This window comes from Carex rostrata, chromosome 3 (assembly GCF_964058835.1).
Source record: "Carex rostrata chromosome 3, lpCarRost1.2, whole genome shotgun sequence".
NCBI lineage: Eukaryota > Viridiplantae > Streptophyta > Magnoliopsida > Poales > Cyperaceae > Carex > Carex rostrata.
This window is the reverse complement of record NC_135920.1, coordinates 14376413-14394007: the sequence shown is the minus strand read 5'-3', so window position 1 is coordinate 14394007 and position 17595 is coordinate 14376413. Positions and strand designations below refer to the sequence as shown.

Sequence of the window (17595 nt, the reverse complement as noted above, 5' to 3'; positions counted from 1 at the left end):
ACACCAAGTCTTACTTCAAATATAATGCAAATGTAACCCGTAGAAAAACCGTACGGGAACCATCTTGAACCGGACCGGATTCGATCCGGCCCAGAGAAGGCATCGGGGAACCGGTAGAAGCATATTCTATCTCGAGTGCGGAGACACGTGTCCCTTTGCTAAAGTCTCATCACCGCAAAGCTTTTATATAAAAACGCACCTTGTATTTCTCTATTGCATTATTATTCATTAGGGTTTTTTGCGCCGTCTAATACAAGAGAAAAAAAAGGAACTAAAGAAAAGAGCAGCTATGGAGACTACCTTTATCATGATCAAGCCCGATGGTGTGCAAAGAGGCCTCGTAAGCTCTATCTCTCGCTCTCTATTTTTATCTCTAGTTGGCATCTTCTATTAAATTGACTGGGATCGGGGGTGTTTTAGCTTTGAAGTGTTCTTTTTTTTTAATTTGTGATTGATTTATTGTTTATGTCACAGATCGGAGACATCATTTCTAGATTCGAGAAGAAGGGTTTCTACCTGAAAGGTATACATTAGGATTTTTTTTTTTTTTCATATTTGATTTTGCTTGTTGTCTGTAGATGTCGTAGATAAAATCTGTCAAAGTCTTTGCTATTGATTTGGTTCTGATTGCGAAAATTTTCATGTCTAATTTAATCTCTTTTTAGTTTACAAAAAATATTTAAGAAATGAAGATCATAGGAATCATCTTAGTTTTCAATAGTTCAAATTTTTTCACACGGCCCTTATTTATTGGTTTACACAAGGAAAATACAAATTTTATGGAATTAAGGAGGAGAAATTATTAAGAGTTGCGCCTTATCAGTTATCAGTGATTTGCTGAGGAAGAGTTACAGGTGGGTCCTGGCACCATTTTTTGTATCAGTAATTAGAGGGCTTTTATATATTAGTGGTCCAGTGGTTTTTTTTTCTCTGATTTAATTGTCAATGTGTACCCATCTAAGCAAATTAAGGTAGGTGAAATTGGGACCCTCAGTTCTAAGTTTGTAGGCCCAAATTGCATTAGGTGTCTCTTTACTCTGTGTATACAATTAAGTGATTTGTTTGCTGTGCAATAGGTTAAAATAAAATTGCCTCTATACACCTGTGCAATTAGAATATTTAAACTTTTATGGATTTGAAAAGATGCAAATGTAATACAATTACCTGTCAATGATTTCAGCAATGAAGCTCATTACCGTGGAGAGGTCCTTTGCCGAGAAGCACTACGCTGACCTGTCAAGCAAGCCGTTCTTTGGTGGTCTGGTAGAGTACATCGTTTCAGGACCTGTTGTAGCCATGGTTTGGGAGGGCAAGGGTGTTGTCACCACTGGCCGCCTCATGATTGGTGCTACCAAACCCTCGGAATCTGTGCCCGGCTCTATCCGTGGTGACTATGCCGTTGAGGTTGGCAGGTAATATGTTATTGTAGTATATTTGTCAAATGACTCCATGGTTTATGAAATTTTTGTGGACTATTTTGTGTCGTGTAAACTAACTCCTTAGAGCTGGTACATAACAGTTCAGAAAGCTGGTTAACTGGTGTGGTTTTATTGCATTCTAAATTGACATTTTTGCGCTGAATCTATTATTGCATCTATGTTCATTGATTGTGCAGTTTGTTACCTGGAATCCCATAGCATAAAGTTGCTTCTAATAATATTGCAATTTGTAGTTTTTCATCTTTTCGAAATTTTTTTTTTTTTTTTTTGAATTTGTAGTTTTTGCATCTCTTAGAAATCCATAGTTCTATTATCAAATGTGCTTAACATTTTGTACTTGTACAGAAATGTGATCCACGGCAGTGATTCAGTGGAGAGTGCCCGGAAGGAGATCGCTCTTTGGTTTCCCGAAGGACTTTCTGAATGGAGGAGCGAGATGCACCCTTGGATCTATGAGGCCTAAGATCTGAGATATTTATTTTATGAAAATTTATATTTTTGAAGTATGTTGTTGAGTTGTTTTTTTCTTCCCTTTTTTTATTTTTTTGACATGCGCCATGCTGTGTGTGTTGCGTTGTGCAAGGCTGCTGAATAACGGTTGAACCTTATTTTTGTTAGAATGCTATGTTTCCTAAAGTGTGTTAAAATGGTTGCTTTTGTTATAAATTTTTTTTTTGGTCTTTTAGGCTAATAATATCATCTTTTAGCTTCTGAGACTTGATAAATTTGTAGAATTTGACAGATTTTCACCTGTATTTTACCCCCTAGCTAGCAGATCGTGCTCTGAAATTTGGGACTCGTGTATAATTTCAGTGATTTTTCTCAGATTCTCACATTCAAATCCCGATTGTAGAGAAGGTATTTTTTTTTTTAGTTTTCCTCTCCTTTTAAACAGTCTTCATATCAGTGAATCCAAATAAATAATGAGAATTTTCACGGGAAAATACCAACTCTAGCTGTTTCAAATATGGCCATATGGGTGAGTTCTTTAGAGTTACATGTTTGCTTCTGCAAAACTGTCGCATCAGAATTCAGAAGTGGTCTCCGCGTAATGTTTTATCAGTCTGTGTTAGTTCTACATGGCAGAACGACAGAGCTGATCAAGTTCGAATAAAGAAATTCAGCTGCTATCTGAGTGTGCTGTTCTGGTGATGTTCAATATTAATTGTGTTGCTTGAATTGAACAACAGTCAACAACACATTGCATTAAAAAGATACACGGGACGTGAACCATATTTAATCGCTTACAGTTGGAAGTTGCAATAAGTCGCGCTGTATTATTATCAAATATCACGAGTTATTTTTCTTTAGCTTTTCTAGATAATAGGCCATCTTCACAGCTCAAATGCCTCCATCACACCTTCATTATTCAGATTTTTATAAAAATATGTAAATCTCAACGAGATAAATGGTGTGGAATGCAACATAAAACTTTATAACATTCTAACTTGAATCAATGGTGTGGAATGCAACATTAAAAATATATTCCACATTAAATAAAAAGGTCGTTAATTTGGTCATCTAGATCAAAATGAGAACGATCCATTTTAATGATTGTGCTTTGATATTCGAATTTTAGAATTCAAGCTACTAAATGTGTAAAAATGAAAAAACACAGACGGAGGCACAAAATGTGAAAACATTTGAAGCATTCTATCTACACATCAATTTGCCATATCATGCTTTGTCCTCCAGCTATTCTGATATCTACAAACAACAATCTACTTTTTTTCGGAGCTGAACTACTAACAAGTTTTTTTTGTTTTGTTTTTATAAACAGAAGTGGATAATACAAGCCACAAATCGGAACGCAATAACTCCAAGCTGTACTCTAATTCACATTCACAGAGCATATTTACTGTAGACACAATCATATAAAAACCCAATATTAACTAAGATTCTATAATGGTGCTCTTCTATGCTTAAGCGGTAACAGGAAGGAAAATGGTACTAGAGCCAATAACCCCATAAATTGTCTACGGTGTTACCAAACTCCCTCATTTGTTTATTATGATATACTTAACCATAGCACCGAATGGGGTCATTGCATCCCTTGGCAGTGGACTGCTTTAAGCCGAAGCGGCCACCTTTCGCAAGGTACTGCTGGTGGTACTCTTCAGCACGGTAGAATTTCTTTGCTGGAAGAATCTCAGTCACGATCTGGCGGTTGAGTGTCTTTTGGAACCTCTCCAGTGATTCCCTCACGGCTCTCTCCTGCTCCTCAGTGTAGTAGTATATCCCTGACCTGTACTGCGTCCCAACGTCATTTCCCTGCATGTGAATTATTGAACCTTAGTTCTCAACATATAAGATGGAAAAAGTTTGAAGTGGGGGCCTATAAAATCACAATATCCCTAAAATTGAGACATATTACGAGTGCCCCTCTGGATAGTTATTTTCAAAGTACAGAAAAACCGTATTTAACCCCCTTTATGTTTATTTTGTATAGAACAAAGTAGCACTATAACAGTAAGGGTGGTTTTTTTAAGAAGTGCCAATATACAAGGGTTATCTGGTATTCCATTTTTTTCAGGGTATCTAGTACATCTTTTTTAAGAAGGCACGGCTTCTATATGGAAGTTTTGTAAGTTTTGAATTCTCCCTTACCCCAATAGATGTAAAAAACATTATGGTTTAATCTGAGGCTATTCAACAGACACCACATACTCCGAATTTTTTTTAGTTACCACCCTAATAAATCTGAAATTAAATGATTACCACCCGGTTAGCCAGAATTTCAATTCTACCACCCTCGAGACTGGGTCCACGCACGGATCTCAATCGGTTTGCAGACTCTACGCACGGATTTTTTTTTTTTTTTTCTGTTTTACAATTTAGATTACTGAATTTATTACAAAACAGAAAACAAAATCCGTGCGCAGACTCGGTCTGCGAGGATGGTAGAAATGAAATTCTGGCTAACCAGGTGGTAATCATTTAATTTCAATTTATTAGGGTGGTAACTAAAAAAAAACGGTCACATACTTTCAAGAACGTGGCAAAAAATATCAAGAACTAACAAAATAAACCTTTTCAGTCGTCTGACAGATGGGTACCATCATAAACAAAATTAGGTAAATAAGGTTGGTTTCATATACAAAGTATCATCTGAACCATAAAAAAATATTAGATGCAATTTTCAAACAAGACATGGTAGCCCAAAGGGAAAGGTGTTGACTAGTTGACAGGAAATGTTGATTAGTTAGCTGTGACATAGTCAGAAACAAAGTGTACCAGGATAATATAAACATTATTCTGGGAACAACTAACATTTTCAAAATATTATAAATATATTACCACCAATATTTTTAATATATACATGATTAGACAAAACGCTATCGTATGTAGACAAGCCCAAATTGAATTTGACAAATTAGATTATTACCTAGTCCACCTATCATTGTCACAACACCCTATTTCTATTGCTTCTGAACGAGTTTTCTCTACCTCTTCAACTTACACTCAGATTAAAAAATTATATATAATTTTTGGTGTCTAACATAGCCGCAACGAGGATTATCAACAAGGAACATAATAAAACACTAAAATCCTGCAGGACCAATACAAAATATGCATTATGGAACCCTTTTGTCATGTCTAGACATGTTTGCCCCTGTAAAACTCTGAATACGTTTATAGAATACGAAATACATAAGAAATCAACTACGTTCTCATAAAATATAAAAATTATCCTGGTCACAACAGTAATTTTGTATATGGGCACTCTATATCCATATCAATAACAAACAATTATAGCAGCAATGTACATTTGACTTCTCTAGTGTTTATATAATTGCACAACCTCCCAAAAAATAAAGAATGCATGGAGACCTCTCATTACATCCCAGATTTCTCCTAGAGATTCCCAAACTTAAATGAAGGTTTGACAATAACAAGAAAACATTCTGACCTGGCGATTAGGCGTAGTGGGGTCATGCCGAGCCCAGAAAGCATCAAGCAAATCATCATATTTGCACTCGCTAGGATTGTACTGAACACGGACAATTTCATTGTGGTTCGTCATGCCAGTGCAGACATCCTCGTATGTTGGTTCGTGCAAGTTGCCCTGACTGTAACCAACTTCGGTCTTGGTCACACCAGGAACCCTTTGGAATACTAGCTCAACACCCCAGAAACAACCTTCAAGACCAAATCTTAGATTTAGGCACATTGCCACTTGAATTCATAGCTATGTAAAAATTTACAATAAGTTAAGGTGCATAAATGTCTAAAACATCAGTTCAAATAGATAACACTGCACACAAGCAAAAGGGAAACAAAATCAATTCCAGTTGAAGTTTTAGTTTAGCAACACTTTTTTGGAATTTCAGCATATATAAATCATTAATCTTTGATGTCCAAAAGTTATTTGAAATAATTTTTTTCACTAACTAATCACAAACTATTCTATAATTTTGGTTAAAAGCCTTAGAAGCCCGTTCCATTAACTTGAAACATAGAGTTAAGTTACACAAACTGTTCTATAATAACAAAACTAGAAGTTACATTATGAGATGTTCGATCTCCATGAAGCAAGAAGTATCATTACTGATACAGATACCTAACCATTAAAACTTATCATATCCAGGGGTTTAATTCACAACAGAAGGTCGTTAAAAAGTTAAAAACTTTAATCATATATTTCGTCTGAAATTCAACTTCACTACTACTACCCATACTATCTCGAATTGCAATTGCAGTAATAACTCGATAGCTAAAAATTATCAATCTGGAATCAAGATCCATACCAGCCCCGAATTGTGCGAACTCATTTCCTGGTGCTGGTACATCATCATCAGGTCCCTGAGCAATCGCAGCGGAGGCCTCGTCTGATATTCCGCTACGTGTTCCGAAGGAAAGGCCGAGCTTTCCAAGCCAGCTCATGGCAGCAAAGCGGGAGCCGTACAAGGGGGTAGTAAGGGTTTTTAGGGTTTTGTCGGATTTGGAAGGGAAAGGGAAACAACTAGAGCCTGATTTTGATTTTGATTTTGATAATAGACCTATGCGAGGGAAAGAGAGAGCAGAGAGGAAGGTAGTAGGAGGTGAAGTTAAGATAGGCATTGTTTTATTTTATTTGAGAGCAAGGAAAAAAGAGAGTTAGCGTGTGCGAGAAGGGTTTTTCCTCTCGACGGTTGTGTCTGTCTCTTGTTTGGTTGGTACTTGGTACGAGAGGATTAGATTGGAAAATAGGCAGGCTGTGGCGGTGACTTAAGTTTTGGTTACCAGGGGGTGAGCGTACTCCACTACTATTTATTTTACTTTCTTCAGTGATTGTTTTAACTCCAAAACTCGTTCTATTGTCCACTCAAACCTGGATTTTTTTTTTTTAAAACCATAAATAAAAAAATAAATTTTGCCAAATCAATTTGATTGCTTTGTTTTTTACAAAAATCATAACAATCGAGATGCCATATCTGTCCCCCTTTTTTTTCGGACCGAACTATCATTTCGGTCCCAGCCGTTTTCACAAATTTTGAGAAAAAAATACGTTAAAATATTGTGAAAATACCTGAGACCGAATTGTCATTTTGATCTCAAAAAAAAAATTCGGGACTGAAATATCATTTCAGTTCTTATGGTTTTTTGTAAAAAATAAATAAATAATCGTGTTGGTTCATCAAAATCTTTTATCTAATTATGGTTTATAAAAAATATTCCCCAGACTTCTGGGAACTTGTTTATTTATTTATTTCTTTCTTTCTTTTGAGAAAACAGAAAAATCAAAATTAATCTTCTGGAATTAAAGTTGATAACATATAAAAGGTACATCAGTGATTCTTTAACTGATTCAATTGGTAAAGGTATATAGGATATGATTTTTTTAACAACTTTGGCAACTTTAATAATATTTCTTATTATGTCAAAAAAATTTTAAAAAAGAAGAAGTTATAGACATACTTTTTTTAATAAATTAGATTCGTATCAGTTTCATGCAATTATTTTTATAATTCATAAATGTAGTTAAGTATAGACGATTACAAATTTAATATTATTCGATGAACGGTAAAATTTACATAGAATTTTATTATTTTTGTATATATAATGTGTATAAAATATAAATTATATCTCAGTAGTCGGATTTTAGAATTATAAATTATTTTTAACAATTATCGTCATTATGAAAGCTAAGCTAATGTCCATAAATCTCATCCATTTCTAAACAATGCTTCTGATTCTTTTTAAATCTGAATCTGCAATGAAGTTCATTGTACATGAAAAAATAACATTCATTTTAGACGAGGGTTCAAAAGCCTTTATTTTTTGTGCTTTCATCGTGCCTTCATTTTTAAGAACTTTAATAACTCAAAATTTTAAACTTAAAGGTCAAAATAAAACGGTTGAATATGATCTACAACATTTTATTTATGCGCATGTAAAAAATTGTGATATTTGAACTTTGTTTTGATTGTCATCAAGAGCTTGTAAAAACATACTAATGTGGATAAGTTATAAACATTGATTTTTCAAATGATCGATTCACATAAAAATGAAATCGAAATGTGATATTTTTTTTATGAACACAGAGAGAAAATAACATAAATTACATATGACGTTTTATTTTGTCGTTTATGATTTTAATTTTAATTTATTAACGTTTTTAAAAATGAAGGCATTTCAACCCTCTTTTTTTATGCATTCGTTATCAACATCTTATAAATATTTATACTTATCATAAAAATTAATAACATCTGAATTTCCATGCAGTTATATTTAATCATAAATATTAAACACATCTGAATTCATATGTACATATATTTTTTTACACAGACCTTTTGTAATGATCATAAGAAAATTCAAGTTAAAATTTTGTTTTCTCAATAAATCAAAATATAATATTTAGAATTTTCATTCTATTGATATAAAGGCACAAGTACTTTTGGAAAGAAACGCAAACACAAACACATTGAAGTGCAGTGTAGATAAGAAATTAAGGATGCGACAATATAAGACCCCCTGGCTTGAACTGTACCCCAAGCTTCAGTTGCGTTTTGTATCCTCTTATCTCACCCTGACCACGCTTTTCTTCGCTCATGATTCTCTCACCTCTCATCTCGCTCTGCGTGCTGTGTGCTTCTGATTAGCGTCACATGCAAATTCTCTTTTCTCTGTGATAATAGGTTTAACATAGAGTTTCAAATTAGATCAGCCTCATGTGACAACGCCGTTTTTTGCTTCACACAGCGCATGCTGTATAAACAAATTCAAAATGAAAAAAAATATATGACTCAGCGCTGTCAATACCTTCACCCAAAAAAGACTTTCTGATCTCAATTTACAGAAATTATTTAGCAACAACGGATTCCGTCTTAAAATGTATTTTAACATATTTTCAGAAAAGATTCCTAATGTGAATTACAAGGAATTTGGTCAAATGTTATTAACAAGTTTCTCCATCTTTTCTGATGTGCAAATATATTCGGAACCAACACCACGACAATGAAAAATAAAAGTGGGGACCTTGACTATCAATCAATGAAAATAACATACACATTCGTTTCACACAACGACAATATGGTCATAGTTTACTTGATAGCTCGCTTTTACACAACAGCTTAATACAGACTTTTATTCCTATATAAAAAAAGAGGAAGGTTCAAATGCCTTCATTTTTATTTTTAAAAACTTTAATAACTCAAAATTCAAATCTTAAAATTCAAAATAAAACCATTAGATATGAACTACATTTTATTTATGCACGTGAAAAAAATTATGGCATTTTAACTTTCTTTTGATTGTCATCTTGAACTTGTAAAATGTATACTAATGTGAATAATTTATAGATGTTGATTTTTTAACTTATTGATTCACATAAAAGCAAAATCAAAATGTAATTATTTTTATGAACACAGAGAGAAAATAACATAGATCACATCTAACGGTTTTATTTTGAATTTTAAGATTTAAATTTTGAGTTATTAAAGTTTTTAAAAATGGAGGCAATATAACGACACAAAAAATGAAAGCATTTGAACCCTCCTTTTTGAACCCTCCTAAAAAAAGAGAGAAGAGGCGCGAACTTCATCATGCAAACCCAAAAACTAGCGATTGAAACCCACCAAAACACAAGGATTAAAGATGCTTAACAATCTGTCTCGACCAAATCCCATAATTTTTTTAAGCTAACAGAATCCAATAGATATTTATAATACTTTGTAAGCACCATCAAAAGCAGAATGATAACAGCACAACTATTTGGAATGAAATCTGCAAAAGCACCAACCTGTTTCTCCTAATCCAACCATTGATGTTCATCGAGATTCAAGCATCAAAAAAATCGAATGGTTGGATGAGAAAAAGCAGGATTTGAAAAGCAACAGATTCTCTTCCCAACAATATGGCATGTCAAAACTTCTCTCAATCAAAAGTAAGGAATCCAAATGTCAAATACTATATTATCAAAGTTTACACCGAAAATTGCAGCCAATCAGCCTGTACTTCAACAATAGTTGTGCTTTTGATACCATTAAATGAAATCATCACTCATGCAAAGCAATGCATGTGATTGAAACACAATCACCATGTAACATAATAAAATCATAAGTAAATTCCACTAGTAAAGAGTCGCAAGCAGCACCAAGGGACAAGCTCATTGTCTAATCAAAACATACAGACTAACATTGCTAGGCATCACATCCAAGTTGCAGTAAATAAAAACATAAAATTAAATAACTGATCATGACTGGATGGGCTTTATCTTGAAGTGCAAAGAAATCAGAGAGAAAACGAAACACTTGAGGTCCTGCAAAACAGAAAACCAGATGTTAAGCGAAGGTACTCACCGCCATGTTCACCAATGAAAAGATGGGAGCCTCAAACTGGCTGAATTTATAAACTTCTGTATATAAAAAACCTATTTTTTTTCTAAAATTATGAAGAGAACCTCAATAGCATGATATAAACCAACCCATAAAGCTGAATTATAAGGTGGCAATCTGGCTATTTATTCATGAACTATTAACCAAAACAATTAACCAAACTTACAGAATCCAGAGTATGACCAAGTTTCCACAGAAACAAATACAAAATCAGGTCAATATTAAATTAATTATATACAGAAAAAGGAACGATTACCATCAGTTAGCTACTTGAACTCACTAAAACAAACAACTTCTCACTCAGCTTGTAAGGCAGAGACCATTGCAAACTCAGCCTAAAACTGGGAACCGACTAAAACTATGATTTAGACAGAAGAAAGAAAGAAACCTGGACGAGAAAGTAAAAGACACAAAGGCCCTCAGGGTCCTTGGAGGTCTGGACATCAACAAGGGACCCGATTTTCGAGGTGGTGAAGGAGATGTGCTCGTTTCCCATCACTATCTCCAGCTCCTGCCGACCGACTCTGTCAGGCTCTGGCCAGTTGTTGTCATCTTCCTTCAATATCTATATTATTTTTTTGAAAAAAAAACAAAAACAATCTCATTTGTTAGTTGTTCTCAGCATTTTCATTTGTTCACTGACTCGAGTGTTACTTTAGTTGACAAACTAATGGCGAACTCAACCAGATTTAAGGCTTCAAACCATCAGCTTGGGATCGAGCACCAATTTTGCAACCACATCAACTCATTTTAGCAAATAGTATCAGTTAGATTATACTGGTATTCGATTGACATATGCTGAAGCATAATCAACAGTTTTTTAAGTATCCATTAAATTGATTTGATCCTATTATCTTCAATTTTGCAGCTGAGAAAAAGCATGCTAAAAACTAAAAAATTTTGAATTCAAACAAACTAGCATAACAGTGACTGAATAATAGTGAAAGTGAAAGTGTGAAACTGAATGTGTTAATTCTTACACCTGGAAAAGGGCATCATAATTGAAACAAAAGATAATGAAACAAGCCTTTTCAGCTTTCTAACATATAATTTTCAGTTCTAGAAGCAATGATACTTAGTATGTGAGGTACTTTTGCAGAATTTTTTTCCTCAAGTGTTAAAAATATATGACATACATCAAAGGGGTTCAGAAAAATATCGAACTTCAAAGATAGTATGTCTGGGAAATCATGACCACTAACAGTTACATGTTTGATCAAACACTTGATTTATAAGTCTGTTATACTACTGTTTAACCAAGTCTTATTGGTTCTTAATTGCAGCCTTTATGGCAGAAACAACAAATTTGAGCTAGTCTACGAGAATCGAACCCTAAAAGCTCAACTGTCGGCTTAAGCGTCACTTAAGGACAAATAAATTATATTTTCTAATGGAATTAATAGGGCTTAGTTGGTCAGACTTGACAAATCAACTATACATTCTGAAATAAAATGTAAAAACCCCAAATAAAAAAATAGAAACCCTAGAAAGGCATGCAGGAAGTAGGTGGGATTAAATATTAGGGTTTCAACCTCGCTCTCAGTAATGATGCGGCGGCACTCGCGAAGAACGGAGGGGGAAACGAAAACCTCCTTGCGAATCATGGTGTCGTTTTTGTAGTTGGAGTTGTTCGCGTAGCGCAGCTTCCCGTCGGGGCGGAACTCGAATTCCAAGAACTCGTGGCCAAACTTCCCCTTGTGACCCACATAGTACCTCAGATAGAACTCCTCGCTTTCATTGCTACTCCCTGCCATTAGCTCGCCTCTTTCTCTCTTCCGATTCCTGCCTCTTTTATTTTTTCTCTCTTTTTTCCTTTCTCGGTCGGGGTTGGAGGGTTTTGAAACGATTGCGAAGAAACCTCATATACAAACCAGGTTTGGGTAAATATGTTAACAGAGCAGTTTATCTTCATGCAGCGCACTAACCATCTCCAGCTCTGTTTTGATTCTATACTCTGTGCGCTGCATGAAGCTAAAACGAATCTATTAAAATTCTTACCTAAAATCGGGCCGACATTGATAGGATATATACGGGCCGAGTGACTTGTGATGATAAATATAGTGATCGGCCCGGATAAAAGCCCTTTTCAAACCTGGGCCGATATATTTGGTGCATAGTAAATAAGCAGTATTTCTACATATGCGCTTTCTGTAAACCTCATGAAAATATTATGGTGACAAAAATCTTCTTGAGTGATATATAAGATTTTTTTGTTCACTAAATTTCTAAGAAACATTTTTAAGCATTCGTGGGATAGAAAACCGAGATATTTTTTTATAACACTTAAATCGATTGATATTGTTATTAAAAAAAAGGTTTGACGCTAATTATTTCAAAAGTACAAACAAATATGCTATTATATATTGGAAGTAGGGGTGTAAACGGATCGGATAATATCCGATTTCGTCTGAATCCGAATCCGGAAAAGTACTTAAATTATCCGATCCATATCCGTATCCGAGACTATCTGTATTTGTATCCGTATCCGAAAAATTATAACGGATACGGATACGGTAAGGCATTTTACTATCCGTATCCGACCATTTATACTTTAAACCACAACAAATGTGATATATATTTTTAAATTGATTTATTAAATTGCATATTGTACGAATAATTTATTAAATTGCATATAGATATATATTTTGATGAACAATATAACATTATGACATAATTAGTGACTAATATTTTAATAATATAATAGATGTTTTGTAACTAACAAGCTAATTATGAAAAATATCCGTATCCGTATCCGTATCCGAGACTATCCGTATCTGTATCCGTATCCGAAAAATTATAACGGATACGGATACGGTAAGACCACTATCCGATCCGTATCCGACCGTTTACATCCCTAATTGGAAGTCCCAATAACTATTATTGAATAAACAATACAATGGGTCCTCACCGTCAGTACTTCCTTCCAAATTGAAGAGCTTATTTATTCAACTCCACAGTTTCAGTGATGTGTCTTCTGATGTAAATAAGAGTTATATAGTCAATAAAAATAGTTATTTTGGATGTAATATGTTTGCTTATAAAAGGCCAGTGCTTTTATAAATGAAATAAACCATTTTTTTAGTTTTACTTTTCTTATCTTGTCACCACAATTTTTTTAGTTTTACTCCTCTTTCGAGCATGAGATCGAAAAAGTTTCAGTGTGATATATAAGATTATTTTGTTTGCAAAATTTCTAAGAAAGGTCTTAACTCTTAAGCATTCAGGGGATAGAAAATCGAGATGATTTATAACACTTAAATCAATTGATATTGTCACGTTAATTATCTCAAAATACAAACAAAGTATGCAGAAAATTGACAATACTTGCAATACGGATAGATTAATTAACTTGCATATACAAAATAATTTACTATTCGAAATAATGATATTCATTGTTATTCATAATTATTAACAAACTGAGAGGTTGGAGTATGCATACTTCAATATTTTCTCTTATTTATATTGTTAACTGATATAATATTGAAATTTTTATCCATTTTCTATTGCACTTGATTTAATTTAAAAATAAACAAAATTTGGTTTCAATTTATTGTTACTCCTTAATGCATACTCCAAATAATTAAAAAACCATTGAAAAAAAATATATTGTGTATTATCTCTTAAGAACAACTCATTTTTTTTTTAATCTAATAATTTCTCACTATTTTTTAGATTTTAGTCTAGGGCAAGAGAAGAGCAATTTTTTTTTCTATAAACAAGATCACAAGATCACAAGATCAAGTGTTAGAATGAAAAATTAAACTAATTATTTCAATTATATTCTATAACGAGATATAATGCGGAAGAGTTTGAGAGAATATATCACCTTGAACAAGAGTAGTTTGTTGACCATCACCAAAATTTGCTTTTCCCATCATGAATTGCCAAGGAGATGTGTTAAAAACAATGAAGAAAGTTAGGAGCAACTTGCTAATATTTTCATCAAAAGATTGGACTCGAGTTCATTCAAAAATATCACAAGCAAGGTAGGATTGATCGATATCTATAATTCTAGCTTGAAGTAGAGTGTTGAGAAATAGACTCATCATTGATCAAGGGTCACGGCTCTCTTTGTTCTCTCATCTCTTTACTATTGACTCAAAATTAAATAAAGAGTTGTAATTTATTAAAACAACCACATATTAGATTGATCCGAACAACAATTTTTTTTTTATTATTATTATTTTACAAATCACAGCAACTTTTTAAGATATAAGATTTATTAACAATTTCATTCAATTAATAAATGGAACAACTAAAAATTCATTTTATTAAATATAACAGTTAGATTACATTCATCTCATTAAATACAATTTATTTAGTTATAAGAATAAATATTTATATTTCATAAATAATAATTAATAAACATTTTTTTTCTAATTATATATTTTAAATGTTTGTTTTTATAAATGTTTATTTTTTTAAAGATTTTCCACAATTAATCCCATGATACAAACAAACACTCATTTTCTCATATTCTCATAGTTAATCCCGTGCATTCCGTTCCCGTGGGTTCCCCATTTTTCAAAAGTGAATTCACATTCCCATTCCGTAATCCCGTGACATCCGAACACGCCCTAAACGCAGAAGAGTAGGCGGTATAACTTTACCAATAAATACCATTAAGTGTAACAATACCAACGATACAAAAATTAGCCGTTAGACTTTGTAATATAAATAGAACTTAAAACTTATAAAGAAAAACTACAATACACATCATTACAGAAATGCATTTTCATCATAAATCATTCTCTTCCTCTTCTCTATTTTTCTCTAAAAATCAACAAGATGTGAGCCAATTAGAACAATCATGTTATGTTTGCTATAAGCACCAATTTTTTTTCTTTGATCTAGGCATTTACCGTTTTCAAATGTAGCATCCTAACATTTAAGGATGAAATACCAATGTCGATCTAATTAATAATAGCATAACATGCTATTAAATGCTCTTTTAAATATAACATCTCATGTTTATTGATATTCAATTAATTATTTTTTCTATTCCATTAATGACATCCAATATTATTAATTAATTCCAAATAATTTCTCCATAATTATTTTCTCATGTTTCTTCTTGTGATAAAATTTATAACATTTCATACATGATATAAATTTAATATAGTTCATCATTGTCATCTTCATTTTCATGATATTTATTTTAGTTTACTATTAGGTGTCATGTAAGTTTCATGTCATATTGGCAGCAGAATTTAAAAAAAAAAAAAAAAAATCAACAAAGGGAGGTGCTATTTTGAGAGCACAATTTTGATTATTTAGAACTGAGAGAATTTTCTTTTCTTTATAACCAATTTGTTCCTAGATTATCTGTTTCTTACCTTTGCACAATTAATAATGAATAATATACCTAATCAATAAAGAAAGATACAAGAGAAATATTGTAATGACATCTAAAAGGAAACTTCAAAAATATTTTATTTTTCCTTTTTCTCTGACTCATCCAATGTATATAAGATATTTGAATTATTTGCTCATCTTATCTATGAATACTCGGCGATCGTATATACTTGTGCTTTTGTCAATAGAGTTGTAGAAGAATGAAAAAAAAAAAAAGAATAAGAAAATTAAGGACAACTTGAATATTCCTAAATTTGGTTTTGAAAAACTTGATGATTTGAATGTATATAATATTGGATTTATGAGCTTTCAGTTTCTCTCTAAAAAAATATATATCTCTTATATAACAATTACTCTTACTTGTATATAACATATTGAAAATTTGAAATTTTTTAGTGATGATTAGCATCACGATTCTGTATCGGACAAAATTTCAATATAATTCTAAAAGAGAAACACATATTCCCACGCACACAGTAACAGACAGTTCAATTTGGCTCATATTCCAAGTCCGTTCTCAATTCCATGTGTCCGCCAAATAGGGCCTTATAATATATAATATATGTACTATTCACCGATGCAACACCATAAAAGAAGAACAATTGAATAACACAATTGAAACGGCCAAATCTTCACCATACAAATAGAGGTACATTTTTCACTAGCAAATATAGCAATACAAATAATTAAAGCACTGCCTCTTACCTAGCTAAGCATTAAGCAAAGTGATTACAACAAAAACAGCAAGCAGAAGGCCATAGAAGCCAATTCTGATGCCCGTACCGCTATTATAATATGGTCTGCCATAAGGCTGGTATGAGCTGTACGGCGTTGTTTGTGAGGGAGTCGTTGTTGTCGACCCCTCAGGTGTGGTTGGTGTAAATGAGCTACCAGGTGTGGTTGGTGTAAATGAACTGCCAGGAGTGGTGGAAGCAGAGGCAGAGACGGTGACAGCAAGCTTCATGCCTTCAGAGCAGTGGCCTGAGGTACCACAGATGAAGTACCGGGTGCCTGGAGCGGTCAAAGTGATTCTGGTATTTTGGTTCCCAAATGACTGTATGGCATTTGATGCTGAGCAAGCACTGTAGTCTGACTCACTCACCTCATTAACTGTGTGCAATCCACCATATTGGAACACTGCAGAAATCAGACATGATACAATATCATAAAAGAAACACAAAAATTAATTATGTGAGCTTATCTGTGCTCTACCTACATATATAAAAGCATGAGTCTGAATTTTGTTTTTTTTTCCAGTCTGGCTTAACTGATGCATGTTCTTGTATTTCCAAATGATACTCTTTATATTGTCAATAGTATATTATATGGAAATGTCAAGACTAAGGATAGATTGAGACTAATACCAAGTGTGTCGCCGACATTGAATGTACTGGAAGAAGCCCAGGAGCTGTAATCGACGCCAGTAGCCCACCCTCCGGACCCACCGACCACATATTCCTTCGCCTCAGCTGCCGCCACCAAGAGAAACACAAACAAAGCTGTGGCAAAACCCATGACTGATTTCCTTCACAGAATTTTAGATGTTGATTTTATCTCATTATATAGTACTGACTTAGTAAGCTAGACTTGGAGATTGCCATTAAACAAAGTTAAATTGACAGGAAATTCTCCAGTGACTATGTTCTCCATTTAACTTTATTAACTAAAACTATGTTTCTCCAGTACAACTACATGGAGGGAACAGTGTTCAACCTATACGTAAGCATGGTTGGGTTATCTAATTTAGCACTAATAATAAAATAGCATCTGGTATTGTTTGGCACACCAAATATGATCGTGCAAGATAAAATATTTGGGTTTGTTGTTCACAAATAGCGCTACAACACTAAAAAGCGATGAAACTCAAAGTAAAATTCCTGGTTGTTAGGTTAGGCTATCCAAAAGCAAAGTTGTAGCAGAAAAAAAACAAGGGACAGGAGTGATAGGGATTCTTTTTAGAAATTAAAAATCCAAATATTTGAGAA

General features: G+C 33.3%; 4 protein-coding genes across 4 annotated transcripts; 1 reads left to right on the top strand and 3 right to left on the bottom strand.

Moving 5' to 3' along the window:
• The first annotated feature begins 202 nt into the window (after positions 1 to 202).
• NDPK1 (nucleoside diphosphate kinase) lies at positions 203 to 2105 on the top strand. The gene is made up of 4 exons (XM_078299766.1): positions 203 to 340; positions 475 to 523; positions 1181 to 1412; positions 1785 to 2105. The coding sequence occupies exons 1-4, from the start codon at positions 290 to 292 to the stop codon at positions 1900 to 1902; spliced, it is 450 nt and encodes a 149-aa protein (XP_078155892.1). The 5' UTR covers positions 203 to 289; the 3' UTR covers positions 1903 to 2105.
• Positions 2106 to 3073: 968 nt separating this feature from the next.
• LOC144551676 (peptide methionine sulfoxide reductase A1-like) lies at positions 3074 to 6592 on the bottom strand. Its single transcript, XM_078299741.1, has 3 exons — positions 6188 to 6592; positions 5350 to 5579; positions 3074 to 3710 (listed from the first exon to the last, which is right to left on the bottom strand). The coding sequence occupies exons 1-3, from the start codon at positions 6498 to 6500 to the stop codon at positions 3459 to 3461; spliced, it is 795 nt and encodes a 264-aa protein (XP_078155867.1). The 5' UTR covers positions 6501 to 6592; the 3' UTR covers positions 3074 to 3458.
• Positions 6593 to 9974: 3382 nt separating this feature from the next.
• On the bottom strand, positions 9975 to 12154 carry MAGO (mago nashi family protein). Its single transcript, XM_078299765.1, has 3 exons — positions 11788 to 12154; positions 10644 to 10820; positions 9975 to 10179 (listed from the first exon to the last, which is right to left on the bottom strand). Exons 1-3 carry the CDS (start codon positions 12007 to 12009, stop codon positions 10114 to 10116), a joined length of 465 nt encoding a protein of 154 aa, XP_078155891.1. The 5' UTR covers positions 12010 to 12154; the 3' UTR covers positions 9975 to 10113.
• A 4071-nt stretch (positions 12155 to 16225) lies between these two features.
• On the bottom strand, positions 16226 to 17294 carry LOC144551695 (mavicyanin-like). Its single transcript, XM_078299764.1, has 2 exons — positions 16975 to 17294; positions 16226 to 16747 (listed from the first exon to the last, which is right to left on the bottom strand). The coding sequence occupies exons 1-2, from the start codon at positions 17123 to 17125 to the stop codon at positions 16320 to 16322; spliced, it is 579 nt and encodes a 192-aa protein (XP_078155890.1). The 5' UTR covers positions 17126 to 17294; the 3' UTR covers positions 16226 to 16319.
• Between the last annotated feature and the right edge of the window lie 301 nt (positions 17295 to 17595).